The sequence below is a fragment of the Mchenga conophoros genome, linkage group LG22 (assembly GCF_057382185.1).
Source record: "Mchenga conophoros isolate Kocher_MC1m ecotype Shallow Benthic linkage group LG22, M_conophoros_male_GT1.1, whole genome shotgun sequence".
NCBI lineage: Eukaryota > Metazoa > Chordata > Actinopteri > Cichliformes > Cichlidae > Mchenga > Mchenga conophoros.
The window spans coordinates 22,679,665-22,696,415 of NC_140546.1; the positions used below are offsets into that span (position 1 = coordinate 22,679,665).

The window sequence follows — 16,751 nt, forward strand, 5'->3', positions numbered from 1 at the left end:
AAATTCATCTGAAGTGTGAAGTGTCCCAAATCAACTTATAACAGTTCATGTTCTAATCTGCGACTCACATTTGTATTAACCGAGTATGGTTTGGTTAAATGTTGACTGAACAAGCAAATGTTTTTCCTCAGAAGGCCTCATCCAAATTCGCACACAGCTTGTGCTTTCATAAAGTTAGAAGAAACAATGCCGTCTATTATAACATAACAACAGCAATTATGTAACTTGGTGCTGTTTGTAAAAATAATCACACATTTGGATGTTTACAAAGCTTCCTTTTCTCTAGCGCTTCATCACATGAATTAAGTCCTGTGCTTTTGGTGGGGTCTGTTGACTGAATGCAACCCAGGCAGATAGTTTTTCTTTTTTTTTTTTACTCTGATCTTCTTTAATGGGGCTTAAAAAAATGAATGCTCAGGAATTAATTGAGGAGAGAGATGACTAACTAAAGAGATCATTGCAATTTTAATGTAGTTCCTCATGGTGGATGTGTGAGATGGCGCTCAGAGCTGTTTGATTAAACTGCCCCCTTATACATTTCTCCAGTCAGACTTAAAAGCTGCATGTGTATTTATAGTAATACAAGCGATGGACAAAACAGTTTAAGGGTTTCTTCAAATTCTGCCATCAGACTGAACTTTGAGTGAAATCCAACTTTACTTGTTTTTGTTTGTTTGTTTGTTTCTCTAAACTTAAACCAGGTAAACTCCTCAAGGCCACTTTCTGGTCCTCGAACCACATTTTGGAAACCCTTATTTGAACGCGCATCACACAGTCAGAGTGGTCCTTGACCCTCTCTACCCCACCCAAATCCCACTGATGAACCAGCGAAGTTACAGTTGCTGTGTGTTGGTATTTATGCCAGACTGCAGCTCGCTGAAACCCCCTCCGCGCAGCAGATTATCGGACCAAACCATTGCTGCGCTTCAGGTTTTAACACCTGTCACATGAGGCTTTACATTCGCAAATCGCCGGCTATCGCTGCAGCTAAGCGAGTTCAGTTTGCCACACTGCAGACGGACATCGGACTCTGCCGTCCTGCAAATGCTGCCACAGTGCAGCTCTCAGTGAGATGAGCTTCCCAAATTGCACCGACACCCCCATTGTGCGACTGGCAGCATCACCCACTGCCTGCAATGCAATGGCGTTATAGCGGCTCTAGTTATGTCCAAACGTTTCTAGTGGCGATTCCGCTCCGGGCTGGCTTTTTACGGGCTCGGAATAGAAATGTTATTTTCGATAGCTTTTGCAAGCAGACCATCCGCATTTCTCGCAAGTTTCCCCTCTGGATTACAGTTTATGTGTGCGGCGCGTGCAGCGAAGCCGGAGCCATGAATGTAAGTCTGACTCTTTTGTTTTTGTAACAGTGAAGCAACCTCGATGTTATCTGAGGTTAACTTGTGTTTATTTTGCAATTATTGAGAAAGGTTAGAGGTTGATGTCGCGGAAATTTGCAGTTGGAAGAATGTAAATAAATACGCGTGAAACGGTGTCAGAAGGGGGGGAACCTGAGCTGTCATGTACTGTGCGGTGTGGCTGATGTGCGCCTGTTTGTCTGATCCCACTGACACCGATCCCAATGTTCACAAGCCTCAATTTATATTTCACCTCTCACGTTATCGTCCTCATTATCTTCCTGCGTAAAATCCTCAGAGGGTGCAAAGCACAAGATGATCCCCAAGTTCAGATTAATTATTGTTGTTGTTAATATTTTTAACGCAAGCATTTCACATAGGTGTTAACACTGAGCTGCAAGAGTCCAGCATAGTGAATATTAAATACTGAGCCAGGACGTTTAGTTTTCAGGCACCGCTGCTGTTGCTGATGCATCTATAGCATCCAGGCTGCGGGTTACAGCACAACTTAGGTTAATGGATTCTGTGTCCCAGATGGACCTTATTTTTTTATTTAATAATGTATTTTTATCCCAGCTTTACTGTGTCATGTTTCATTTCACTCTCTGTGGCGTGCATTTCCAAAAAGGATTAAACATTAACGGATGTAGGTGTATATTTAACTCCTACCAGCCGACTACCCTGCTCTAACCCTGTATTATTGCAAATGTGGGCCTTTCATTAAATGTTTCTTTTTTTTTTCTATTGGATGGTATCAACACACATGGTTGAGTGCATCCAGCAACATTTTTTTTCAGCTTGGGAGCTGACATTTAGAAGCCACAACCATAATGTCAGTTATGGTTTAGAGAGTTGAAGGATGTCTTAGTGTACAAGGGTCACAGCTTCATATGGAAAACAGAGGGTGGGGGAGATAACGGAAAGAGAGCAAGAAAAGAAGAAGGAAACAACCATGTTTCCTAGAGCATAGCACCATTTTAAACAAAAAGAAGCACAAATCAAAGGATTTATTATCTAAGAGGGTTAGCAACGCAGCTCTTCCGTGATGCTAAACACAGCATCTTTGGAGGCCCTTTAGAGTCCGATTGGCTTTTATCACTGCAGTAGTTCTCTTGTACTGAGAGCTTTTACTGCACGCATAAGTATCTGTAATTCGTTTTGCCCTCATGTGTCTGAAGAGTGGTGCTGATGGTAAAAATGACTTTTTTCATGCTTTTTAACCATCATTCTGATCATGAAGCTCCACTGACAAAAGGAGGCACTTTGACTCCATATGGTATTGTGAGCCTGTTTAAACAGTTATCTGTCTTCACTCGACAAAACCATTTTTCTATCTTTATAACATCTCCTTTCATCTTTACAGGTATGAATGGGCCTAACGGAACTATAACAATAGCTGGATCAGACCGAGTGGCACTACTAGTAGAACAAGATACCTCACTTCGGTGCTCTAATGCGGCCAAGGCAATGCTGACATCTCCTCTGAATCCAAAGGCATCATCATGCTGAAAACGGAGGCCTCGGGGGAGAGGACCAGCCTCCGGAGTGCCTCCCCCCACCGTAACGCCTACCGGGCTGAGTTTCAGGCACTCAAGAAGGCCTTTGACCAGCCTCGGCTCGATGGAGACTCAAAGCCCAAAGACCTCGAGCGGGTGAAACAACCGAGGGGACGCCAGTATGGCACACACGTCAGTCGCATTAAGGACATGTTCATGCAAATGGGGTCAGAGAATGCAGCTGCTAAGACTAGGGGTCGTGATGAATCCTCACCACAAAAGCTGGTGAAGCCCACAAACTTCGTCAATAAGGCTGATGGATCAGTGATAAAACTTCAGCATTCCTCATCAGCAGAAAGGATTGGAGGTGCCGGGGCAAAGTTTTCCGAAACCAGAAAGCTATTTGAACAACAGTCACGCGACCAGTCCCAATCACCAGTCTTTCCCTACGGCCGTGATAAAAGGGGTTCCTATGAGCACCTCGATGACTGGCGAGGGGCGAGGTCCAACCGAGGCAGTACAGACTCCTTGGATTCTCTGTGCTCCAGGACAGAGGCATCCTCCCCAACTGTCAGCCAACTCAGTGCTGTTTTTGAAAACGCTGACCACCACAACCAGGGGGTTTCATATAGAGGAGTCAGCAGACGAGCCCTCTACTCACCTGACGGATTCCAGCGCCATGGCGGAGACGTCAGTGAGGATGATTCTCTTCGACAATCTCCAGTTCGTGGAACCTACCGGAACAGGATAGGGGGCAAGTTACCCACATCCTCGTCTTCGGAGGACCTCCTGAGCCCGAGTCCTGGAGTAGAGATTTCAGAGCGCAAACAAGATGCTCCACAAAAGGAAGAAACCCAAGACAAAGCTGGAGAGGCTACAGTGGGAGAAGGACAGCGTTTTTCTGGTGCTTCCACCAATGGAAACCAGATTAATGGTTCTTGTGAAGAAGAGGAGAAACCGCAGGACACAACAAAACAAACTGAGGATCTAGGAACCTCCAAATCCTCGAAACCTACACATGGTGCTGTAATTACAAACAAAGCTTTAGAGGATACCACTTACGAGTTGCTGCCGACCACCAGGGAAAGCCAAGAGGACAGAGATGCTTCAAAGGAAGAAAAATCTTCCAAGGACCAGCTGGACGAGCCTGATGAGGAATACACTGGGAATGAGCGGGTGATTTTTAACGCAGATGGGGACGCCTGTTACCAGGGTTGGGGGGAAAGTTGCACGGATCCCGAGGATGACCTCTACGGTGACGATGACGAGGACATCGTCTACGACCCGGGGTCCGATCTGACAGAGATTCCTGGTCTGGCGGAAGAAAACAAAGAGGACATCCCTCCGAAGAGGAAGATTCGCTTCAGCAGTGCTCCTATTACAGTAAGCCGAATGCTGCACAAAAGTGTTGTGAAAGCCGAAATTGTGTAAACACATTTGAACGCAATCCGGCATAAAAGCATTTGTGCAGTGCTTATCAAAAGTAGGTTAAAACAACAGAGAGCTAATAGTTTAGAGTATTCAGAGCTTTCTTTTTATGGCCTTGTATTTATAGTTACCACTGAACTACTCTTTGTGGTTAGCTTTGTTGTTTGAACACATGAGGTTCATGAGGTTATGCAAACATGACAAATGACATGACCCTAGTTGACTTTTTTCATTTGGCATTTTCTTCCTTTAGTGTATACTGAGTTAGGTAAAATATCACATTATTGGATGCTATAGGTGTTGAAGGTTGTGGCCATTTTGTGATGCTAGGGTCAAAGCATTTGATGTTCATGAGCACAACATCTATGCATGTGTTAGTCATGCTGGTTCTGCACCCACACAATTTTCACACAAGATACTGTGTTTTTTTTTTGTTTTTTTATCTTTCGGAGCCTCTTTGCTCGGGGAGTTGTTTGTGAAACTATGGAGTCTTCACATATCTGTGAAATGCTCTGTATATTCAGCACACAGTGGACCCGTAGTGTCTGTATTTGTGTATGTGTGGTTTTGGTTAACCTTGATGTGTTATGCAAGGTTACAGTAGACATAGCTAAAGATTACATGCATTTTTACCATTGATCCCACTCTGCTTTCACAGTGGATAGAATTATAGAAAATCTCGTTTTTGCTAATGGAAAATGGTTATTGTTTCTGTAGACAGTGACTTCTTCTCCAGTAAATACAATTATCTGTACTATGGTATTTGTTTCATCTGCAGTGGAGAATTTTGCTGTTTTCAGTATTGAGTTGGGCACAATGCAGCCAGTGTTGCTTGTGGATTGGGGAGCTGGATTTGGGAGATTATGGAAAATATTTTTCCTTCTTTATCCTCAAGTATTTAGAATCAATTAGCAATGTGGCTTTTGTTACCAGTTTGATCTTCTTAATTCAATTTGTCATACAAATATATATATATTCATATTTTAAGCTTTCTTAAAAACTCACAGTCATGATTGAGAGATTTAAGTTCTTGTATGTAAATCTAACTCAAGCTAATGCAAACAATCCACAGGTTTATAACCACGTTATAATGAACCAGAACAATTAGTCCAGTTATTCTGTGGAGAAAAATGTGATGTTAGCTCACTAATTACCGTGTGCTGTCTCTGAAAAGTTGGTCCTTTTGCTCTTTTCTCTTCTTTCCTCTCAGGTTTCATCACACATGCAAGCATTTCCATGATGGAAATTAATTTAAATTAAAATAATATGATAATAGGTTTATATTTAATTATTATGTATATGTGTGTGTGTGTGTGTGTGTGTGTGTGTGTGTGTGTGTGTGTGTGTGTGTGTGTGTGTGTGTGTGTGTGAAGAAAAAAAATGGCATTGCTTTTTTCAACTTGCACTTTCACTAACCAGTAAGTAACGAGTAAATACATTAAACAGCTTGTTCTCGTATTCAGGTTGAAGAGGCGTAGATTATGCACTGTTGTTGGCTTTAACTTCAAGGCTTCTGTTTCCCGTGAAAAGGACTGACGCTCATTCATCATATGGAATATTCAAGAGAGAAGCTGCCCCCTACCCCACAAAGACGCACACACACAATTAAACATGCGCCCCTCCCACTTTTCCATCGTACGCCCCACCTCCTCTCAGTACACGAGAAACAAACAGCGTTCTGTCTTTTGTTCATCTCTCTGTAAACTGAAAGAGACAAAGCTGTTTTCTCAGCCCCCAGCCCCACACGAGTCCAGCTTGACCCCTGTGGGAGAAGAGGGTCTTAAAGCCGTCTAATAATCTAATACATAATGTTCCCTCTATTTGTGTAATACTGCTTAGACATGCCCATCAAGTCATTTCAATGGACCTGCTTATAAAATCTTTAATTTTTTAAAAAAAAAATCTTCGTAGTAGCTACAGAGAATAGATGACACGCAATCAATTTTCAGTCTTTGTGAATATGCAGAGTGAGTTAAGAGCAGCTGCAAAAAAGTATATTGTATCAATCTCTGTGAAGCCGGGAAAGCAGGGTCTGTTTTCCAGTTCCGCTTAAGTCCGGAAAAAGGATTTGTGAATTGCCATGAAATTTACACCAGATATTCATGTCTGGCTTCGGATAATGACTTTAGTGATATCCCCGAAAAAGTCTAAGTGTGTTCAGTTGGTGTATTAACAAGTATTCTCAGACGAGTGGTATTCATCCTCAGATTTCTTTTGTATTTTTCATAATGAATAACTTATCATGCTACAATTTTGAGTGCTACAACAGAAAACAAGGCAAACATCATGCCGTTAGCATGAAGTTTGCTGTGTCTACAGTAAGTACCGCCTCACGGAGTTGCCTCCATGGCTGCAAAGTCTAGCTGTTACATCCTCACTGCCCCAGTGAGAAATGGCTGCTTTGAGCTATCCAAGGCGAACACAGAAGAAAATCAGGTCTTATGTTCATTGAAGTGTAGGTGGTTTTATCCTTGACGTTCGAACCTGTGGTTGGGTTGTCCAGTCTGCAGACAGACTTCTGTATTAAAGTAGATCCAGTTTTCTAATGCACTAATCCACTGCTGTGTGTTCTTTGCAGCTGGTGTCATGTTGAGGATATAATGGAGACATAGGAATGTAACTAAGGTTCTTTTAATTTTTGATGACTGCCTGGGGGTGACTGATCTCAACCAGTGTTCACTTCACCTTCTTAGTCCTCTCAGGCTTGAAATGTTCAAGCCTTGACTACATGTAGACCCTAAAAGCTCAAACATCTGTTACATGTTGATTTTTCCTTTTCATGAGTGCATTTTCTTTCCCTGTTTTGTTGAACTGCACCCCAGGAGTTTAACAGAAGTCTTCGACCTCTGTGTGCTGTCTGCTTTGTCAGTTTCCTCTTGTTTACCACTCGTCTGAACGAAGGGCGTTTATATCACCTTTTGATGACTTTTTTCTGCCTTTAGAGGGATTGCATTTTCATTACTTGCAACACTGCAGTATCCTAATATAACTAAACAGATGTGGTGAGTAGAGCACTAGTTAAATGGCCACTGAAGCGTCTGTGTAATCACCCACTCCATTCTGCATGCTGTCTGTTACTGGATCTACATTTTGTCCATTGCTTCTGTACCTTGAGTGGAATGATAGCACAACTCTGACTCAGAGCTTTAATCTTTACGATGGATGTGTGTCACTCCTTTTATGTGTTGCAAAAGTGTTTGTAGATGCATTTTTCTGGGTGCCTTTTACCCTAGTTTGAAAGATGTATAGTCTACAGCATAAAAAGGATGGTTATGTTCAGTATAAACATCTGTGTGTTTCTTGATGAGCACTATAAATATGGAGCTTTTATTTTATGTTTTCAAAAGGATAAGGTATATACATGAAATAATTGGCGTTCTTTGGCTCATTTGCCTCCAACTGATATGTTCGTACTTGCAGATTAGATCCTTCTGCAAACATTTGGTTGCAAAAACCACCTACACACGTTTTCTCTGCGTACTATTGCTGTGTGCGTTTTGCAGGCAAAACCAATTCACACACTCATCTTGTACTTTACTGAAGCATGAAAGAACATAAAGACAAAGTTGCTGATGCTGAAAAACTGAGAAAATACACAACTTACGCTGTCTCGGTGCCATTCGTCAGGCATGCAAGGAATTAAGAGAGGGTTATTTCTCCTGAGAATTTTGGAGCTCATTTATCTGCCCTTAATACAGTACATGACAGTGGAGGCTCCAGACTTTTTGTCACGATGTAATTTCTGCCCTAGTCCTCCCTCGTGTATTTGACAGTTTGTCCAACAATGTTGTTATTCAGACAGATCAACAGAAAACATGCATAACCCCAAAAACATCCTTATCTAGAGCATCAACTAATGCAGTCTTGTAAGACCATTTCAAATTAGATGGCCTGTTGCCAGGAGCTTTGCTTTCTGACCATGTTTTCTGATAGAAAGGATTATTCTACTTTAGTGCAATCTGTCTTTCTGAGTGATGATATACTGTATGTGTAACAGCATTGCTTGAATTTTGGATCCAGCACTGACATGGATTTAGGAATTTGTAAATACAATTTAAGTCTGCAGCAGCACTGCTACAGCTTAATCTTCCTCAGTATAGTGTTGTGCTTTAGTGGATGTCTTTTTAACCAAAATTCAATTTTTAGGATACTGTGGAATTTAGTGGTACCCCTCATTTCTTTATATTTTTCTAGGAAAATGGGAAATATGTGCAGCGACTTTGAAAGACATACATGGAAAGACAGTAGCTTGAACAAAGCTTGAAAGTCAGTATTTGGTCTGACTACTTTTATTCTTCACCATAGCCTGAACTCAGAAAGCTTCTTTCAGTAGTCTTCAAGAATTGACATTCAAAGCTCTTCTGTGGATGCTGGCTGATTTTCTTACATTCTCTGTCAAGATGATCCCACACTGCTGCAATAATGTTGCAGTCAGGGCTCCAGGGATGCTAATTTGTGACTGATAGTGTTCCACTGTGCAGGTATGCTTTTACTGCGCTGGCAGTGTGTTTCAGTGAAGCTTCAGTGAACAGTAGATGGATCAGCTGAAGAGCCAGAAGCTTCTCTCGGGTCCAGCGTCAGGTCTTTACTGGATTTTTCCCTCGTTCTTAAGGACATGACTTTCAGAAACCGTCATCTGCTTTTTTAGGCCTGACACTTCTTCTTCTGCGTGCCACATCTCCAGTTTCCCCAGTTTTTTAAGGACACGTTGCACATCACGCTGAGATATACAAAGTTTACACCTAACAGCTCTTTGTAATCATTTTGCAAAAATACCATTTTGCACCTGTCAAACTGTTTTATCTTTGACATTTTTCATAGAATCAACTAAAGAAATTTGAACAAATTATTTTGTGACAGGATGCTAATAAAGTGCCCAAAGATACCAATTGAATTTGATTCTTTGCTAAGCTGTCTGTTATGTGTAGACACAGAACTGGTTCATCCTTTAGGTTGCAGACCTTTTTGAAAGCTTGAGTGATTCATAGATCCAAATTAAGTGATTTAACCCAGCGCTCCCCAACCGTTTTTGCGCCACGGACCGGTTTATGCCCGACAATATTTTCACGGACCGGCCTTTAAGGTGTCGCGGATAAATACAACAAAATAAAACTAGTACTGGTACCGAAAAAAAGAAGATTTATTCATAACACAAGTGAAAAGACCCAGGAAAACCGAGTTAACAATAAAAACGATAACAAAATAACGCTGAAAACCAATAAAAACCCTGAAAACCATACATTTCACACCTGAGCCTCAACTCTCGCGGCCCGGTACCAAACGACTCACAGACCGGTACCGGTCCGAGGCCCAGGGTTGGGGACCGCTGACTTAACCAACAAAAAACATGCTCAGGTACTAGGACTGAACAGAAAATGAGTTAAAAAGCAGCCAATGTCTAAAAACAAAGTTTGAAAGACCTTCAAAAAAGCCTGGAAAATAATTGCTCAACCTCACTTAATACATGAAGAAAATAAAATAAAATTCTGGCTCCTTGGAAGCAAAATATAAAAAATGGAGGGTGTCTCAAGTGTTTTGCGCAGTACTTTAAGTTCATTTATTTCCAAAACAGGAATGAGTCAAAGTACAAAAATATAACTGATAATCCAGCTGATGACTGGTACTAAAAGGTTTTCTGGTAGGTCTCTTGTTTCTGTGCACATCTCAGCTGTAGCATGCCTCAGATTTCTTCTTATGCCCTAAACTCTGTTGCATTTCTACATAGCTGGGTAAAGCTGTAACTAAACCAGAGTTACAAAAATGTTACATGTTACAAAGTATCAAAACCTATATGAAAGTATGTATCAAGCAGTGTTTTATTCAAACCAAGCTGTCCAGTGAAGTACTGTTTTTCTTTAGCAGTTATGCTGTCCATAGAAAAACAATCATGACTCCCTTCCTCTCTTACCTCTGACAGGAACAACTACTCTTGACTCGGATGTTGGGCATGCGTGTATTTTGTGCGTGCCTGTAGCTTAGTCACTCCATTATTAATGCAGTTGTGTTTTTGTTTGCTTGTTTCGGTGCCACCCGATCCTCCCTGGGGGATGCATTTTTAATGATCCGGGAAAGGCGAGACGTGCCTTGCGGTTTTTGAGGCTGGTCATTTGCCACACGGCAGACTGTGTCATGAACTATCAACCAACCCCCCACCTACCCAATCTGGCCACGTGCTAATGATATTACCAGTGCACTGTCAGTTTTTATTGCTGAAAAAAAAAAGCTGCAGAGAACACAGCATCTCAGTGACACAATGTTCTCAGCGTTTGCTAAGCTCGTGTTTAGGAAGGTTCTGACTGCCGCACCATCACCATGTGCTTGTTTATGAGTCAGAAACAAGATTGAGATCTGCTGATACAAACAAAGATAATTTTAGGGTTCTGTGCTTCATTCACAGCAGTCCAGATCACACAGACTAGTTATTATGATTCGTAGAAATGCAGTCCCACTCTCTGCACAGCCATTATCGCAGCCTAATGAATTACATAGCATAGCAAGTGGGCATGTGCTTTAACAAGCAACATGTTGTGTTACTTCTAATCTCTTCCTCCCTCTCGTTGTATATGATAATATGCACTTGTTTTAAGCTAGTTCTTCTGTCTAGTTTCCCTTTAGGTTTGTCTCCTGTCCTGTATTTGGCCCTTGACTCAGGTGTTGGTGGGAGTAGCGGCCCCCTGTAGTATTGTGCAGTAGCCGATAGAAAGGAAAAGCAAGCCCGCTGTAGATACAGCAGATGAAAAATCAGCTTTTTAAAACGACAACACAAATCAAAAGTTTTGCCCTCCTGTATGAACAGTGTGTGTGTGTCTGTTTTGTATGCAGAAGCGGTGTCTAAAGTTAAAAAAAGAAACGCTGACTTATGTGATTGTGGCATTCCCTGTCAGTGTCACTTCCCCAGATGAGGGAGGATATATGTCAAGAAGATAGAGAGGCTGGCCTTGAATTGACTGTAAATCCCTGTATGTTCTCACCTCTCTTTATATAGAGTTGTATACTGAATGTTTATGTTTCCTCCTCTCTTTTCTCGCTCCCTGTTCTTCCCATCCCCACCTCTTTATTGCTGTCAGTCTGAGTCTGACATTCATTTATTTCCACCATCAGCGACTGTCTTGTCCCCTCAGTATCCAGACACTTTCTTCAGCACCTGTCAGTTCTCCAGCCTGGCGTCGTGCGAATGTGTCTGTGTGGGTGGCCACAGGTAGAAGTAATGGAATGCAAATACGCTGAGGTGTCGCAGCAGAGAAGACTATGAGTTTTTGTGTGTGTGTGTGTGTGTGTGTGTGTGAGAAAGAGAGAAAGAAAGAGAGAGAGAGCCAGGCTGTAGTTTATCCACTGCAGAGTTTGTTGGGTTCATGCCACACCAGTTGGAACATTTCTCCTGGGTTTTCCAGCCTCGTCTTGCCCTGGGCAACATCCACTGTCTGGAAGACGCAGGGCGGGTGGCAGCATTGGCACCAATTCACCAAAGGCCCAGTTTAATACCATCAGAGGCTTTTCGCCGTGACTGGACGCCATGCCGTGCCATCTTAGGCAAGGACTCAAACAGCCCTGGAGCAAATTACCCCTAGCATCACCCACTCCTCAGCTTTTTTTTTCCATCTTCTTTTCTTTATTTCTCTATTATTGCCTGTTCACTGTTCAATGGCCTCAGTGTCTGCTGCTGCTCTAAACCATGAATCATATGAGTCATTCGGTTTCTCTCTCTTTCTCGGTGGATATAGTCTTTCTTTTTTATTTACTGTGGCTCCAGACTCAGCATCTTAAAGATTCCAGTCTCAGTATTATCCCTTGGCTGATCTGCGGTCATCATAGGAGCTATTAGGCCAACCCAACCGCTATCCTTACAGACCAGCTGAGGTGGCTGACAGGTATCATTTAGCAGCAAAAACCAATGTCTTGGATGTTGATTGAGTATATATGAACTCCCGCCCTTTTCATTAGTGGATGATTCCCTGCCATGTGTGTATGCTTGCATCTACACATCTCTGTGTGTGTGCAATGGCCTTTTAATCTAAAGCCTACATGAATACTATTCATATTGTTAGGAATCTGTATTCATGTACTTGCATTTGAATCTGCATAAGCGCTCAAATACAAGGACAGATTGAGGCTCTTCTACTAAGTAAGAGGCCTCAGCTTTATCGCTTTACATTTTCCAAGCATCTGCAGTGTCCCGGCGTCTGCAGCAGCATCCACAGATGACTGTAAAACCGTATTTCAGAGTCAAAGTATACTCCCTTATCCTGATGCGAGGACAGGAGAAAAGATAACAAGAGTGCCTGCCCAAGCAGAACCGCTGCAGAGTCTGCACATAACCGCCAGTTGTTCTGTTGCTGGAGGTTTGTTAACCGGCAAAATACAGAAACGCGCGTGTGTTTGATTTCACAGGGCGTTGATCAGTGCGTTGTGCAGATGAAGGTTAAGTCTAAGAAAAGAGGGGATAAGAGACGCCATTTGATACAGTTAAGAATGATAGATTGTACTTTGCGGTTTGTAGTCCAGATCTTAGAGAAGGGATTATATCTGCCTGTATTTTATGTTGATGAATGAGTTTGTGGGAGGATAAGCACTGACACTGGGAGAATTGTGAAAGGTGATATGTTTTCTGGCTCTGTGGACTATCTTCATACAGACTATTCGCATCACCATCAGCAAGCAGCATGACACAGAGTCAAGGAGATTTATAGCTGTTCCAGAATGTAAACTTCTGTCGTGGTTTTTTTGTTTTTGACCCGAGCACGGTGTTAAGCTTGACAGAAACTGCAGGCAGCATAGATGAATATATTTACATGAAAATGGCCGTGTTGTGTTAAAACCTTCAAAAGCTGGCTCCATTTCCAAGGGAGAACCACATGGGGAAACGGTCCCTTATGCTTCAGTCTCCCTTTTTTAGTGACTCTCCTTGTGTGAAGCTACTATAACTAAAGTAAAAATGTAGGGGTTTGTCATTACAGTATGATGAGGTCAAAGTCGCAGCCAGTTTGTTAGACTAATGGTAAATGGACTGCTTCTTACACAGCGCGTTCTGCTCAATGTCTCATACGCTCAGTCACACAGACTTTCATGCAATGCTTTTATCTATACCTAAGCACCTCTGCCTGACAACTGGGCAACCCAGGGTTCAGTATCTTACCCAAGGATCCTTGGACATATGGAGAGGAGGAGCTGAGATCGATTCAGCCACAGCAGTCCCGAACGACTAATATGGGTAAACATATTGATATCCGTCAAACTATGGTCCCAACAGTTTTTCCCACAGCTGTCAGGCTAGTAGTTGCCAGGTGCATGTCTGGTCTTACTCTCTTGCCACTTTACACCTCCCTAAAGTAATAAAAGCAGCAGGCAGCAGTTCTGCCACCCTGCCAAGGTTAAGCACACTCTCACACGACGGTGTACCAAATCATTCTTTGTGCGCCTTTGAGCCTCTTATCGCTCTACTGGTATTTCAGATCCAAAAGTATTTTTTCCCCAGAACAAAATCCAATTATTGTAGGAGAACAAGAAGATATTATACATCCTATCTGAGAAGAGAAGTAGCTGTGAGAGAGAATCTTGACCTTTATATTTCAGATAACCCTTCTACATATTTTATCTGTTCTTAAAGAATTTCTGAGCCTGGAAGCCAGGTGGTGTTTGGACAGGATGGAGATGCATACCGGGGTTTCTGTTTAGAGCCAGATAACCATCGGGTGTCTTTGTTTTGTAGGCAAATGCTTTCTGTTAAATGTTTCAGTCTGTTTCTGGTTCACTCTCTTCCTGCCTACCTATTCTTATTTCCCCTGTGCGTGCTGTTTCATTTATCTCATCACTCCTTCCCTCAGTCACCATTATTCTCTATTCCAGCCGCTTACTATTCAGTTCATCTGCCTCCCAGATGCGTAGAAGTCCCTCGCTTGCCCTTATCTTTCTCCATCACTGAGCCTCCGCCCATTCTTCTACGCTTACCTTCCCTCACAGATCCACCCTCATCAGTCCTCATCTTCCCTCATGACCTCATCTTTTCTCTTTCTCTCTGTCAAGTGACTGGCCACATGCTAATGTGTTTGTAGATAGCACACAGTGACTGAGAGAGGCCATTAGATAATGTACTGGCTGCCAATGGCGGCATCGCGTTCAGGACATCCTGGACAGAGCAAGTGCTGGTGTTAGCATTTGTCAGCAGTGTGCATACGTGGGTGTGTTTAACGGGCCTGTGAGTGTGATGGCGTCTGCTACTGATTGCTGAGTGTTTGCGTGTGTCTGATTTGATATGTTGTAATTCTCTGCACAGTCTATACAGTGCATATACTCATGTGTGCGTGTGCTTCTGGGTGCAAGCAAGTGTTAATAATGCAGGGCTGTTGATAACACTGAATGATTGATTACAGGGAGGTCATGCAGATCTCATGCAAGATCTCACAGAGCAAATTCTGGCAGCATCATGCCATCTCATTGTGCCCTGTCTGTGCGTGCAGCACACTATCTCTTTAACAGAGTGAGTAACACATCTATATGATCCCTTATTGATGCGGTTTTGTGAATAGCTCCAATGATTTAAGTCTAATTAATGGATCCTGTTACATTAATTTTTAATGTCATTTTGTTCTTGAATTTCACCAAAGATCAAGATTCAAAAACCTCCAGTTTATCTTCTGTCTAGAGATGGCACGATACCACTTTTTTATGTCCGATACCGATACCGATATCATAAATTTGGATATCTGCCGATACCGATATGAATCCGATATAGTGTTTTTTAATCAACAAAACTGTTTTTTAAATATCTTGCTGCATTTTGTATAAGTTCATACTCAAGTTTAAAACAACAACTACACTAAAGCTATTCTGTTATACCTGTATGCAAAAAAAAATATTTCATAGTTCAGCAATACTGATCAATCTAATAAACTTAAACCTACACCATCCTCCCTATTCTGGTATTTTAAAGAGTACTTAGCGTAAATATTAAGCAACCTAACTAATAGGGTTCCAACTCCCAGCAACAACAAAAATAAATAAATAAAAAATAGGGAACCACCCCTCACGCTCCACCTCATGATGCTTAATCGACGTAATCAACCTTAATTTGATGCAGTGTGGAAAAAAATGCACAGAAATCAATTATTTTTCAAGAAATATTAAATAGATTCAACATCTTTCTTCAACAAAATTGCAGAATTCACAGATGGTGCCTTCCCAAAGGAAAAAGTACTATAGCTTACTAGGGTATGTTAGACTTAATAGTTACTATATACAGTAATTGACTTCTATTCATTTTACATCAAATTAAAACTTTGGGTGTCAGATAATTATTTATTAAAAGCTCGACATTTTAAATGAGAATAAGAAAGAAAAGTATGTCTTTGTGCCCCCTTTTCCCTGTTAATGCCCTATCGGCCCCCCTGGCTAAACTTTGCTAGATCCGCCCCTGCACAGTTACCAGCGTCAGCTACGTAGAAAAAGATCCTCGAGTAGAAAGTAATATTAAATAAATTCTAACAACAGCTGATCAAGCTTAAACGTGCTGCTGTTGTTCAGCCGCTGGTTTCCTCTTTCTGGTGCAAAGTGGGCCAAAAACAAACAAGAGACACGGACTCGCGACAGAAAAGCCGATCAGCTGATCGTTAAGCAGTTTCATGATTGAAGTAGCAGCAGGAGAGGCAGTCGCTCCATATATCGCTCGTTAAGCTTAACGCAGGCATGCTTTACAAACATTCAGAGATGGACTTACACACTTGCTTTACTTCTCTCGGGGATAACTTTGTCGGAGATGAAATGCCGGGTTGCTAGCGAAGCTCCACATGCTATCCAGACCACCGACAGGTCCCGCATGCCACAGCCGCTCTATCACGTGATGCATACTGCTCCGACGTGCTAACGTTCTGAGGTGAGTTACGGGGTGTTGCAAGTTTTGTGAGATGCTTTCGTGATATTTAATGGATCGGATTACATTTTTTATTTTTCTCCGATATCCGATCCAGTAATTTAGGTCAGTATCGGACCGATACCGATACATAATATCAGATCGGTCCATCTCTACTTCTGTCCAAAACAACCAATTTAGCTCATCTTCCTCTCTTTAAGCTGTCTTTCTTCTGATTGGCTGCCCCTCACAAACAGAAGCTTTGTTAGCTGGTGGGCAGAGATATCCACTCTCTTTGATGTGAAACTGATCACAGACTGACCTCAGTATTTGAAACTTTGGCCACAATTAATATAAAGAGTGACAGAAAACAGCTAATGGGTTCACTTCAAGATAAATCTGAGATTCTATTAATAGCGCCTGGAGTCGGGGTTTGCAGGTGCCTGTTTTGCCGGAGTGAAGCTTATGCCTTCATGCAAGCTTCCCTCTGCACTTACATGCATGTTAATCTACGCGCTTGAACACTTTGCATATTCTTACACCTCTTTCTTCGACACCAGCAGACAGCATTCGGCAGAACACCACACTAAAGTCGTGACAAGAGCGTGCACAGCTCTCTCTCCTCTCCTT

At 42.2% G+C, this 16,751-nt stretch overlaps 1 protein-coding gene across 6 annotated transcripts in view; it reads left to right on the forward strand.

Annotated features, from left to right (window-relative positions):
* ppp1r9a (protein phosphatase 1, regulatory subunit 9A) overlaps positions 1-16,751 on the forward strand; it is a 53,166-nt gene that overhangs the window by 3,957 nt on the left and 32,458 nt on the right. For 4 of the 6 annotated variants that reach the window (XM_085261401.1, XM_085261403.1, XM_085261402.1 and 1 more), the window contains exon 2: positions 2,719-4,234. In XM_085261401.1, the coding sequence (XP_085117527.1) occupies positions 2,858-4,234 (1,377 nt within the window). In that variant the 5' untranslated portion in view covers positions 2,719-2,857. Of the gene's footprint in view, positions 1-878; positions 1,338-2,718; positions 4,235-16,751 lie in introns of those variants that run through there. The other 2 variants (XM_085261404.1, XM_085261399.1) reach the window with 2 other exon arrangements.